This window comes from Varroa jacobsoni, unplaced genomic scaffold, assembly GCF_002532875.2.
Source record: "Varroa jacobsoni isolate VJ856 unplaced genomic scaffold, vjacob_1.0 scaffold_1246, whole genome shotgun sequence".
Taxonomy (NCBI): Eukaryota; Metazoa; Arthropoda; class Arachnida; order Mesostigmata; family Varroidae; genus Varroa; species Varroa jacobsoni.
Genome location: NW_019214148.1, coordinates 113700 through 127573, shown reverse-complemented (window position 1 = coordinate 127573; position 13874 = coordinate 113700). Strand labels below are relative to the sequence as shown.

Here is a 13874-nt window from a genome sequence, read left to right as displayed (position 1 = left end):
CTGTGTTCAGTACCACAAAGCGTACCACGGCGACCCAACGTACCAATTCACTCACTCCAGGCTATTTCTCTGAATGCGAATTGCCGTGCTCGTGTTTTTGTAAGGATAATCGACTCCAGAAATATTGGAACGAGTTTCCCGTCACCACCGTGACGTCCCTAATAAAAATTGTGCGACATCGACCAATCGTGATATCGGCTCAGGCCGGCCTATCAGCACTTGTAGTTGTTCGGTAAGTTCCTAGCGTCTAGGCCTAACGTTTACAGCTCCTCAGGCACTGTTTCAACACGGTTTTTCAACAAAAGTGAGCCGATTTTCGTAATTTTTATGCCGTTGGCCTGCGAAGTAGTAAGAGTGTTTTCGCGCGACTGCGCCGGTACCGTCCTCCATTGCTGTGTAGCCGGGCGACGGCCATAGTAAAAATGGTGGACGAAGCCGCCATCGACCAGCAATGGCGTCCCTTTCGGCCGCTGATATTGGTACAGAAGGCCACCCTCGGGCTGGTTGGTAGCACCAGCAGTTCGTGTCCACCTTTCAGGCATAGCGAGTTCTAGCGAACCTGTCATAGTAGATTTCATTGGGTTGTCACCAACGCCACTCACAACCGGCCCGTTCTTTGTAACTAACCAGTAGTACCAGCCAGTTGGGACGCACGCACGTTTCGGTTCACTGCTAGACAGCCCCAAGTTGGTTATATTATTATATGTTGTTACACTGTCCTTATGTGACGGTGACGTTTAATTCCCATTAACACCGACTTGCAACAAAAATTGACCCGTTGTAAACAAAAAGAAGTCACCCCTTTAAGTTAGTCAACCGAAATTAGCGTAGTTATTTAGCGTGCTCTCTTTGTGTCGTCGCTCCGGCAGATAAAAACAACGTTACCATTTAATCTGCGAATACAGTCACTTTATTATCAGCTTCTGTAGTAGTAGGAATATTGGTAATTATTCTTGATCGTGTAGTGTAATGCAGTTACTTTGATACTTATCGTGCTTGGCGCAGGACCTCAACACACCAGCATATCGACTTATCAACAAAGTATCTGCGTGTACAAAGTGCTCAGACATTGTTGTGTCGGTTCTTTATAAAGTGTCATCGTGTTAGCCAATTATGGAAGACGAACTTCGCGAAAACGTCAAAAATTTCCTTCTTAATCATGATTTATGCCGCATGTGTATTTTGCGGGCGCTCGGTGAGCGACAGACAAATGCTTATTGCAGACAATTTGAAGAGTGGCGAACTCCTGGCGAACCTCAGTGTAAAAGGGTTCAGCGTGGGATATGTCCGGCGTGCTTGGGTCTTCTTGAGCCTGTCTACTTGTTCGAAGTATTTGAAGCTGTAGTCGAAGCAGTGGCTATATCGGAGTGCCGTTTCCATAACTTTCTACTAACGATCGCGATCCCGCCAGTGTGTTTGCTTCGCCAACGGCTGGTGTACTTAACGGTGAAGAACAAGTTTGAAATGTACAAACTCGCTGAAGAATGCCTAGTCACAGTTAAGGACTGCGTGAAGATGGTGATCGGTTTTCTATTCGAAGATGAATTCAAAGTACTCTTTAGTCCAAAAGCGTCATTCCAGGTTAATATTATTTTACCTGGTGCGCTAACACCGGTGGAGCAAGATGCAGTCAACAAATTGGCAAAACCCGTTGTGAAGAAGTCGCGAAAAGCTATGCGACGCGATGAGTTTTCAACGAAGACAATAACCTCCTTTCTTCAGAGAACAAGTGAGGACAACTTTCGAGCCGAGTTCAAGTTTCCTCCACCGGAAGCCTTGTGTAAGGCTCCGGAGCCACCAAAAGTCACCTGTGGCCACCTTCAAATCTATTTAGCAGGCCGCTACTGCAAATACAGTCGTGAATTGAGTCAGACCCCGTGGCTGATCGAAGGTGAACGCAAGATGAAAAACTCTGTCGAAGAGCTGATTACCGACGTAGTTAGGCGTACCGTCCTATGTGAACGAATAACGTTTTCATCATCAGGCCGAGAAGATGTGGACGTTCGAATGCTTGGAGAAGGCCGCCCATTTATTCTCGAGGTATGGAGGCCAAAACGGATTGACTGGCTAGCCGAAGAAATGGCCCAAATTGAAGTACAAATCAATACTTCAACAAAAGATATCGCGGTCAACCGACTCCAGCTTATTGGAAGGGAACAAGTCAAAGATCTTAAGGATGGTGAGGAGCATAAGCGCAAATTTTATTGCGCTTATTGTGTGACGGCAAAGCCTACAAGCGAGATAGACTTCAGCAAGTTAACCTCGTTGAAAAATCTCGTCCTCAAACAGAATACGCCAATGCGTGTTCTCCATAGACGCACAGCAATGATTCGAGATAGAACGATCCACTCGGCTGAAATAGAGATCGTTGACAGTTTTAAGTTCAAATTGATACTTTGCACCCAAGCAGGAACATACGTCAAAGAATTTGTACATGGTGACCTCGGAAGGACGTTGCCGAATGTTTGCACGCTCTTGGATGAAGCAGTGGACATCGAGAATTTGGACGTAACAAAAGTTGATTTGGATTGGCCGCCAGAGCGAGGAGCTACGGAGCTCCTTGAAAATGGAGTTTTAACCTATGACAGTGACCGAAGTGCCAAGGGGGACATCGTTTAGTTAAAACATATTCCCCGTATTTTTTGTTGTTGTGTACAAATATGCTAATATGTTAGAATGTTTTAACTGAGTATACTAAAAGAAGTTTAATACAGAGAGAAAAGGAATCGCGATGAAAATGAATAGTTGTTTAGATGGAGTAGAAAATAGGATGGAAAGCGGCGCATGTCTTGTTTGCGGTTCTGTAAATATGCACATTTAGATTAAGAAATCTATGTTTATAAATAAAGAAAGTTCTGTTAGTGGGCTAATTTAATACAATATTTGAGTTCGTGATGTTTTTCATTCTAGGTAAAACGTTAGCTTTGGTTAACGAAATTTGATAATCCACTTTACAACTGTTTGCCTCGTAAATAGGAACATCATTTGTATTTGATTCTGCTATGCTTAGTTGACATTGATATAGGTACCTGTCCCAATGGTGGCTGAGGTGGCAGCATACTATAAGCTGGTCTTACGTACAGTAACGTAGCTGTTCAGATCGGAATAACCGAGTAAAGAACATATTTAAGCAGATTTTTTTTACAAGAAAGCATTTCGATCGTATGGGTATAGGTGTCCGAGGATTAGCTGGTTATGGAAAACAAGTTTGTTATGGAAGCTGAAACTTTAGATAACCCCAAAAACTTGTTTAGTTACTGATAGTCGTGAAATTCCTACGGGATCCATAATAGAAAGTCACTCCATATTCTAAATGTAGACAGGATGGCGCTATCTTTCCCAAGACTGAGAGTAATCGAGTGGTTACATCTTATTTTTTCTAGTTATGTCTACTAGACGTAACTGTATCTTTCAAGTAAATTTGAAAGATTTTTTTTATATGTATTAATGAGGCGTAGTCTCAAAAATTGTCGTCAGATTTTGATTCCACTTTGAGAATTACTAAGATCAAGCCGGAAAAATCTACTTAGAGATGCACAATTTGCTATACGGCAAAAATTTAAGCAAAAACTACTATACTGGCAAGTTTTCGCGCTGTGTGATCAGCTCACATATGTCTGTTGTATTGAATTACTGACGTAGCCTGTTGTCCAATAAGATAAACTTCTGCATTTAGTCATTCTCGCATCAGTCACTAGCATAGGAGTTTTCACATTTGTTATCTAAAGATATGCAAATTCTGACTAACCAGTACTTATCAGTAAATAATTGTTTTTAGAAACAATTCAATTCGGTTCTTATGGGGGGTGTAGAATCGCTGCAAGGACATCAAGTAGATTAAAGTAATTATCCATTAAATTCCTTAGAATATTGTCAATACATCCAGATCGACGCCTACAGACGCTTAAACACTGAGAGTACTGCTATCAATACTAATGTGAAGTGTTTCAGGAATAATGCGATTATCTGTTCCATAACACACGTATTATTGAATAGTATTCGTGGGGTGTTTATCGCTGTTCTCGAAGGATTTAACTGTCCGTTAGGTCAGCCAGATCGCGTCTTAAACTAAAGAATAGCGCCTCGGTTTAAATCAGAATATTCGTGTTTTGAAGCATCTTAAAAATACCCGATTGAACAAAGCAGTACAGCTGCTTGTGATTTGCATTATTGACTGATAACATCACAGTATGTGATGCCAATCAGATACTCAAGTAACCAATAGGCTTTAAAGATGTTTTCCTAGAGGAACATTCTCTCAATGCAAGTTAGACAGACCCTTATGGCTTTAGGTTAACAGCGTTATTCGTGTTAGCCAGTATGATGAGCTTATAAATATTACTATAGTACTAAATAAATATTAAATCTTACCGCCGACTTGCGAAACAGCTGAACTTTTTTAATTCGTTGTTTTATCATTTACTAGTGCGCTGTTACCCAGTAACTTTGCTTTCCTAATTTTTGTGTTTGTCACTACCATAGCGCTAATAAAATAGATATCTGTTGTATTTCTTTGTATTTGATTTTTTTTGTATCTGTGTTACTCTACAGATTTCATCACCAGTAGCCTAGTCTTAGCCGGTTGGCAGACGAAATCGTACAACATCCTCGGAGGACAGGGGTAACTAGAGAACTGGTCCCACCCCTAATTTCGCCTGGTGACTCCCTTTTTATATCGTTGCTACAGACAGAAGGTTAACTTCGCTGACAAACGATAGAGGAGCAGCTTCAACTTGTTGTCCACTTGAGCATCACAAACTGTATTTTCTACCCACAGGCGCTATGTCTTCGTCATCAGAAGCGGTCGAAGAATGTATTGTTGTGACGGGTGAATTTTGTGGTGGTGAAGAAGAGGTGATTTGCGTGGAGAATGCCAACGGAGAGCGAGTCATCACCGCCGATAGTGGCTCTTGTGAGTAGCCTAACTAATCGCTATGATATCACCTACAATTTCCTCCTACCAACACACGCATTATCACGAACCAGGAGCCGCCGCATTCATGTTGCTGTAGCTATTACCAACAGCTGAACCTGTACTCTCCAGCAATCTATGTACCAAAAATGGGATAACTGGCGACATATTTTGGCGGTCGTTAAGTCAATTTAGTGTTACTGACAATGCTATCGCGTTTAACATCCGTTGAGCATCTGCGAGCAGCCGTAAAATACTGGTGCAGAAGAAATGAAAACTCTTAATCAGCAGTATTGCTTCAAATTGCTAAGATTTTTCAGTTAATTCATGAGAGTCTCGATAAATAATAGATAATGTATTGGTTGTACTTCGCTTTGTCAAAACCACTCATTATATAAGAAAAAACCCAAGCCAAAAGTTAGAATCTCATTCTTAACCACCGACTTCTGTCAGTAATAAACCGCACGTAGTTCGCGTATAAATATCAACCGTTCGTTCAAGTACTCTTGCCCCCACGTACCGTTATCACTAAGTGCGTTACAGGATTACTTAAAATACTTTAGCTGCATGAAACCTATTACGTAATAAACAACTGGGATGGATATCGGCGAAATAAAAATCCAGTGAATCCTGCTCAGTTCGAAATAAGACAAACGAGACATTTCCATAAATGAACTCTTTTCAATTAACTAACAGTTCTGATAGTTAAATCATTAATAAAAACGGCCTAGTTTAAGAAAAATGTTGCAACCAACACTTCAGAGCACTCTTTTTTCATAGGCCGTTCTGCGGCGCTGTCAGATATACTTGTATGGTAAAAGCAAAGCAAATTGTCGCCTTTCAATAGACTTCCGCTGCATTTTCTTGCTGCGCCGCGTAACTGTTTAGATGATCGCCCATTAGAATTAAACGGGGTTGATTTCTGCCGTTCTGATAGAATGAACTGTCAACAGGGCCGACTTAGTGTTGTTCCTCGACAGGCTACTTTTTATGGGCAAGTTTAATAGTTTCAGTTAGAGGCAGACTTTTATGCAATATTATGAGGCAACGGTGATTGCATCAAAATTCGATTGGAACTCACAAATTAATTCAGTTCAGATCATATTAACTAGTATTATGGGGCTTAACTATCGCGAGTTATTGAGGGTTGTGACGTGGTGTTCTTTATTTTCATGTTTAAGTTTTCTTGCTGTCCCCAACTAGGTAATATGTCGTTATCGGTCCAATTTCTTCGTGAATTACCTCACATAGTAGTTACAATATCATGCATAGTATTTACCAATTAGCATATATGGCGATAACATGAATACCATACATTTGGATGAATATAACCATGTAAATAAAATGGTTATTAGCTAATGAAGGCAAAAACAGATGCAGAGTTAGGCTGATAGACGGTATTTTCATAATGGCGTCATGTATATTGTCAGCACTAATCTACCTTGATGATATTTTTAATATCAAAGTATCAAGTATACCATTTTGAGAATTCGTTGACGCAAGCTAAATAAACAAGTACATTTTTAATGGCAGTAGTCCTCTTTGGGTTTGTTGTTTGCTTTCTTCTAACACTGTATTTAGTAACTGCCAATTTTTAGACCGTGTAGTTTGCTACTAGGATTTTTCGGTAACTTTTTCACCATACAACATAAAATTATTGTTATACATATATGCATTGGGCAGACGATTCGACATATCGATAGGTACTTTGTTGTTGTGTAATTTGCGTGGGAACACCATTGTCTCTCTCTACTCTTATACATGCAAAATACCATATCACTGAGTGTGCACGTGCGTGATACGTTATACTGCTGCTAACATTGATTATTGTTTGATATTGTTGCTGGCTCGTGATGTCGTTCGGTGTTGCTCTTCCATTCAATGGTAACAATGGCTAATACGCCTCGTCGTGCTTGACTCGTATCGACAAAATTGGCCGCTGCGCCGTCGTCTGGTGGGGACTCATTTCTCGTGCTGCATCTCTTATTTCCTTTCATCCTTCTGCTGGTTCCCGTGGTCTGGCGCCCCTTAACCCTTTTGATATTGTTCCTGTTGTTTGTTTTTGGCGTTGTTTTTTCTGTCCGTGTATCGTTATCGTTCGATGATTTTACTCGTCAATTTTGTCGGTGGTTGAATCGTGCCGCCGCTGCATTGCTCGGTTTGTTTCGATTGAGCACAGACTACTTTACAGCGGAAGGGAACATCATTGAAGCAAGTGAGGTGTATACCGATGAACCTCAGGAAGTTGAGATTACCATCGACAATGAAGGAAACCCGCAAGAAGAGGGGGTTATCCAGCTGCAGGTTGGTATAATCACAATTTGAACAGATTTATAAAATAACCGATTAATAAATATATATTATTATGATTATTTTTTTGTACGTACTGGTAATTTCAAAAGTAGCAATAACAATATTATTTTGTTGATATAATGTTACAATTAAGCCGAAAAAAATCCAATATAATTTAATTAACTTAATTGCTTGCGAACCCTTAAATAGTCGTACTTCGATAGCACAACTATCTTGACAAATATGAACTATTTATGCATACAAGTTTCACTTGTGTAAGCGCTTTTTTTTGCTTCCAGGAGTTCGCCGAGGATGTTCCCCAAGAGATGATTCTTCAGACTCAGGAAGAGGTCATTGGCGGTGTAGCAGAAGGTGAGCATGCATTCTCCATGTTCTTTTTTTACGTTCGATACTTAATGCATTAGGCATTCCTTCAGACGGGTCCTACTAAACCTACCATAATTTTCTTTGACAAACTTGACGATATGAAACGATATGGTGAAAATATTCCATAGTTGTCATTTGAACTAGCAATGGCCGTATGTTCATAGTTACCAGATTATCACACTTAAAGAGATGCGCATTAGATATGATCATAAGTACGTTAGATCAACTAAACTGATATTTATAATTTGGTGAAAGTGCCTGCCAAAAATTATTTATTTATGTATTTATTTCATATTTATAACTACGCCCCTCTGCAGTTAAGTACACGTATTCCGTTGAGTTTCCCTACTCCATTGCACTACTTGCAATACACATATTGAATTAAACAAAATTAAATAAAACTAACAGAAAAATAAAAAAAACGACAATAAAAAACATGACTTATGTTAATGAAAGCTTTACACGCCAGAGCTACAAAGCAATCATATAAACATTAATGTGCTTGTTCCACAACTCAGGTGATGGTGAAACTGGAGAAGAGTATGTCACAGCCGAAATTGCTATACCCATCGACGAGGCGAATTTGATCACTTCGATTGAGCATCCGTCAGTGGTAACATCGGTTGCAGGAGGAGCTTCTGCTGTTCACACGTCAAGCGCTAGCGGCGGCACCGTCGTGAGACGCACACGGAAAACGGCTGGTACGCGAAAAGTGGCCTTGACCACAGTCCCTGTTAGCGGAATGCCCCCTGGTAAAGCACGCAAATGGGAGCAAAAACAGGTGCAGATAAAAACGCTTGACGGCGAATTCCAGGTGGGTCCGTTGTCTGTTAAGCCAAATTGTGGACAATCACTCGAAATTCCGTATCGTAATATATAAAACATGTGTATGAAGTCATCTCCGTTGAAGAGAGGTGTTTTGAAACAAACGATTTTGGCATAAGTCGCATGCACAATTATTTACAAGCTTGAAAGTTAAGCTCCCTCTCTCTCTTTCTTTCTTTCTTTGGTTACTTTTTGCATTTTGTTCTCAATAAAAATGATAATTTTAAAGTAATTTTGAAGTTAATAGCAATCGTTTGATTTATTATTTTATTAATTAATGGCTATGATATTTCACGCTAAAACTGGTGTTGTCGATGTTGAGTATTATGCATGTGTTGTAATTTTTAATCGCATTCAGTAAGAATGGATAATGAGCGATGTCATTTTTCATTAGTAACCAGTTCTGGTAATTTCCCAATTATGTATTGTCTTATTTGCTGTTTTGGGCAGGTGACAATGTGGGCGTCAGGTGGAACCAATGAGAACGATGATATCTCAGTGATCGAAGAGTCGTGTGTAGAGGTTGACCCAGACTTTAGCGAGTACATGCAGAGCTCACATGGTTCAACAGCAGCCACCCCAGGTACTATTTTGACTGCTAATGTGCCAATTCAGGCGTCTTCGTCAGGGTTGGGTTTAACATTGGCAACAGGAGTTGACCTCTCTGACCCTAAGCAGCTGGCCGAGTTGGCTAAGAGTAAAATTCAGCGTGTCAAACCACAGGTATGTGCAAGCAACATAATTGGCAAAGTAATCAAGAATCAGTACCTTATTTGAGTTATCCAACTTTACACGTACATATAAGTATATATTACTTTTTTGCTCACTAGACAAATGTATGTATAGCTGTATCTTTTGATGCAGCGAATTTTCTACAGCAAATCCCACATAGAGGCAAAGTAAAAATAATGGTATAACTTTTTACGATCACTGATTTTTTTTTGTTTTTGGACTGTTTGCCTGGATTCCGCAGGCAGACGCAGCAGCTCGTACAATTGCTTGCCCTCACAAGGGCTGCAGCAAGATGTTCCGGGATAATGGCGCCATGCGCAAACATCTCCACACGCATGGACCAAGGGTGCATGTCTGTGCAGAGTGTGGTAAGGCGTTTGTCGAAAGTTCGAAACTGAAGAGACACCAGCTTGTCCACACTGGAGAAAAGCCATTCCAATGCACATTCGATGGGTAAGAAAACAGTTAAGATGCGTTTTAAATGTACTCTATATGTAAACTATTATATATGACGCACGACTTGGCCAGAAGGTATTTTATTTATGACATATAGGTAATAAAATTAATCAGAATGAGCTTTTTTGATAATCTCGTTTGAACCAAAATGTGCATTGTTACTACACAAGGTAATGTGAATTAATTATGCTAACGTGTTGTACTACTTTTTCTACTTATCTTTCAGCTGTGGAAAACGATTTTCGCTCGATTTCAATCTTCGAACACACGTCCGGATTCACACGGGGGATAGGCCATACGTTTGTCCATTTGATAACTGTAACAAGAAATTCGCCCAATCGACTAATCTTAAATCACACATCCTAACTCATGCCAAAGCCAAGGGCAGGAACGCTATACCCGCGCTAACACTTGGAACGCTCGGCGGTTCCTCTGTAGTCACTTACACGACAAATGACGAGCAGAAATTTGTCTTCGATGATTCGTGAATATAGTTACTAGAACATGAGAAGTCCACATCAATCGCCTTCAACGTTATGGCATCTCCACCTTGAATATCCGATTATAGTCGATACTCATATCGATGTCTTTTTATAGATCAAGAAAAACTGGTTTTGCGAACTCCACGATTGATCAAGCCGCACATCAGAAGAACGCTATACGACGCTGCCTCACGCTCGTCACAAAATGCCATACGCAGTTGAAAATATTCACTGCGAACCACGAGAAAAAGATTTGTGAAAGCCGTATCGGGCTGTATCTAGTAGAAACTGTAACTAAAGAAATGCTTAAACCACCCAGGTAAAAGTTGGTAGCCCTGTCTGACACAGATAGCACGGAAGGTCATGATTTATCGCTCTGTACATAACGTTCAAAGAGAGGATGGGCGGGGTTCCAGGCGCTGGGCTACAGCTAATGTCTAGATATGCATATAGTATAAATTATATGGATAAATACATTTATAATTCAGCAGAATTAATAAGCCGAGGTTGGTATACTAGGGTCCTCTTAAAAAGGGGATACTCACACAGGGTATCCTGCTTCCGACAATAAATGAGTCTGACCTATGATAAAACGAAAACTTAAGGATATCGCCTTAATCTCTTCCCATTTTTTCGCTTGTTTAGAGAAGCGATCAGAACGATAAATGGTTAACGAAAACGATCATAAGTGAGAACGATAACAAATGAGATAAGAAAAGCTATAATACGATGTACATATCACACTGTAAATAGGATGAATTTACGTAGATAGAAGCATTTAGCGTTGGGGCACACACCTTAGTGTGGGTAATTTAAAAACTGCTACAGACTTTATTATTATTTGTTATTATTACTAGTGATCAGTAATTGCGACGATGTAAATGATTAACAACGCTTACAATACTAAACTGGTACAAACATGATAAGATGATGATGACGGTAACGCTAACAATAAACCTACCTAGTAAAAAAAAGGGTCATATTCGCGAAAAAGGAACAGCGTTGCCAGGAACGATTGACTGGGATAATTCTGTTCCAATGCTATGGAACAGAGAATAAAAATAAGTGTAGCCGTTGAGTCAAGTCAAATGTGAGGATCTCGAAATCGTTGAGTCAGAAGAAAAAATTGACGATACGAGAATTTCGGTTGTTGTGTTGCTACGTCTTTGAATTTTGAATTTTGTGAGACTACTATAATTATTGAATAAGCGAGAGATATGGGGGATTTTGGTTTATCGAATTACTTTGAATCGGATGGATTTATAGATTCCAAGCTTCTAACTTTCAATCATTTGAAATTACGATGTTATGCTTTCAACTGTAAAAGTTTGAAATTAAATCGCAACGTCAACTAAATTTGTTGCCATCTTTATCCTATAATTTTTACGGAGGCTTTCATTTGTAAGATAAAAGTACCCTAGCTAACGTCGATGAGCAGCTGAAATTTACTTTTTGTGAGTCGTTACTGATGCGTGATATAATTTAAAAAAAAAGGAATCCACTGGCTATCTACACGTTTTGTCTTACTTTTAATCGCATAAATTTAGTTTGTTTTAAAAGCTTTATGAGTAATTTTTACCAACAAAAAGTATTGCATCTAAGGTATCCGTATTGCATGTATTTGAATCACTAATTATCTAGATAAGAAACAGACTCCAGATCTCTGCACTTCGTTTATTTTCCGAAAACCACAAGACCAAGTTCTAGTTTGAAATAAACAACGATTTTATCATTAAAGAAAATCTTTGACGCAAGGATAACGTAAGGGGATTACAGGAGCTACGAAAGCGTCGGATAAAACTACTTTAAATAAAATAAAGTAGACTTGAACGGCAAAGCCCAACAATTTCGGATTTTATGTTGAATGAACAACAGTTTTTGATTGACTGTCGACATTAGGCTTCAATCGAAATACATCCCTCAAAGTAATATCAAGTTGGTGTGTTTTTGTTTATGTAGTTAGTATAGGTTATAGAAAAAAAAATAATTAATAGGTTTATTGGCAAAACAGTAATTCAGTGTTTTTCTGTTGACACATAGGTGCATGATGGGTAAGTCGCCTGGTAAAACTTAATCTTTATCAAAAAGCAAATCTTTTATGTTTCCGCTTGAAAATTTTTGTTTTAGTTTGAGCGAGTCGGGGTCTGTCTAGAGTTTTCTTTTGCAAATGTATAGGGCCTTTGGACGAGTCATTTATATTGATTTTTGCCGATATTTTTAGACCACAAGAAACTGTTAAAGCAAACACATAGTATATCCGCGGTTTTCTTGAAGAATTAAAACGGCATATCTTCATCAAAAATAACTGTGTCGTTATTATAGACGTTCGTCTAATGGTGCTTTTATTGCTAGCCCACGGACGATCGTCTAAGGTACGATCATAATATAATATGTGAGAAAGAGTCTGAAGAGTTTTTAATAATAATATTTTAACGATAATTTGACTGAAAACATTTTTAATTTATATATTTAAATCTAAATTTAAACCGCAAAGAAACATTTTTTTGAACTGAAGAGAGACTTTTGCTACAGTTTATATAGCGAAAGTGGTCAATCATGCTACGTACGATGTGTTATTCAAAAATTTCAAGCGTTCTTCTTCGTGTGATTTGTGTTAGATACAAATGATGCGTGGCTTCTGCTGTTTACCATAGGTATGATGGTCGATCTGTTGTTATCTCGTAACCCAGACGAGCAAATAACTTAATTATTGGCTGCTTAGCCAAAGGATATAGATTCTCCAAACAAATCATGCGTCGCACGTATTATGTACTGTGGACAAACAGTGATTAACGACTTAATCGATCGGAAGTGGTAGGTGAACCTTTGTCTGTTACATTAAAGGTTCAGGTTTTTGACAATGAATATACGTTCTATTAGTTCATATCCTCGTTTGATAAATCCATGAGGTGATAATGCCATGAGTAAATTGCCATTAGTACATCACAGACTTTTCGTAGTTTTACTATTTTAAAGAGAGAGAAAAATAGGGAACGTAAGCTTATTTCAAGCAGTGGCATCTCGTTTCCTATTTCTATTATACCAATAACAATCACATGAGTTCAAAGAAAATTCACAAATCAATAAACTACATAGTGTTCGTTTAACGACTCTACATAGTTAGGCTTCGTATTTACCTATATGACGAGCTTGTTCAGCTTGGGTGTTGCAGCAGTTCTCAGAAAAGTGACAAGGTGCTATGCTTACCATGCATGTATAACTATATATATATATATATAAGAGAATGCAATGTAAGTATGCTTACCGTTTGAAGTAATTTGTTTTCTATTGCGGCATTACTCGAATATTTCCGTACTCGTGAAATAAACTAAACGTACGGTAATCAGTTAATGGCTGAAGCATTCTCTACTCTAACATCCATTTGGGTAAAGATTGGTTCTGATTACGAATCCGATAAAGGTTTGCCACAGGGGTACTCGTTTCAATATTTGTATGTGGCATCAGCTTGTCAAGTAACCAATGTAAAGTAATTGCCTCCATATACAAATACTCCTACGAATATGCATTGGAATCAAAAAGTTTAAGGAAGCTTTGTAGAAAATAAACGTAAGTAATTAACCTCAGAATAGGTATTATTCTGAAAGGCTCTTGCACCTACTGTGCGATTCTGCTATGATTATGGTTTTTATTACTTTATTGAGTTATTACCTGAAAAATTCACGACGATTTGGAAGAAGCTAGTTGGAACACCGTATTAAGGGATAGTTCTTATATTTGATCTAGTCTAGTTAGGACCGTTTCGATTTCTCTTTGGTAACAGCATGCAG

The 13874-nt window shown here is 38.9% G+C and overlaps 2 protein-coding genes across 5 annotated transcripts; both read left to right on the top strand.

Moving 5' to 3' along the window:
* The first annotated feature begins 10 nt into the window (after nucleotides 1–10).
* Nucleotides 11–12021, top strand: LOC111267988 (uncharacterized). Of its 4 annotated transcripts, XM_022846628.2 has the most exons (9): nucleotides 11–232; nucleotides 4552–4621; nucleotides 4778–4912; nucleotides 7092–7216; nucleotides 7504–7576; nucleotides 8110–8405; nucleotides 8867–9139; nucleotides 9390–9601; nucleotides 9831–12021. In XM_022846628.2, exons 3-9 carry the CDS (start codon nucleotides 4783–4785, stop codon nucleotides 10090–10092), a joined length of 1371 nt encoding a protein of 456 aa, XP_022702363.1. In that variant the 5' UTR covers nucleotides 11–232; nucleotides 4552–4621; nucleotides 4778–4782; the 3' UTR covers nucleotides 10093–12021. The 4 variants fall into 4 exon arrangements, with proteins under 4 accessions (XP_022702363.1, XP_022702364.1, XP_022702365.1 ...); XM_022846629.2 differs by lacking the exon at nucleotides 4552–4621; XM_022846630.2 differs by having other exon boundaries at nucleotides 4552–4912; nucleotides 7104–7216.
* Pus10 (Pseudouridine synthase 10) lies at nucleotides 434–2887 on the top strand. The gene has a single exon (XM_086971522.1). It carries the CDS (start codon nucleotides 1114–1116, stop codon nucleotides 2617–2619), a length of 1506 nt encoding a protein of 501 aa, XP_086827648.1. The 5' UTR covers nucleotides 434–1113; the 3' UTR covers nucleotides 2620–2887.
* Nucleotides 12022–13874: the final 1853 nt, after the last annotated feature.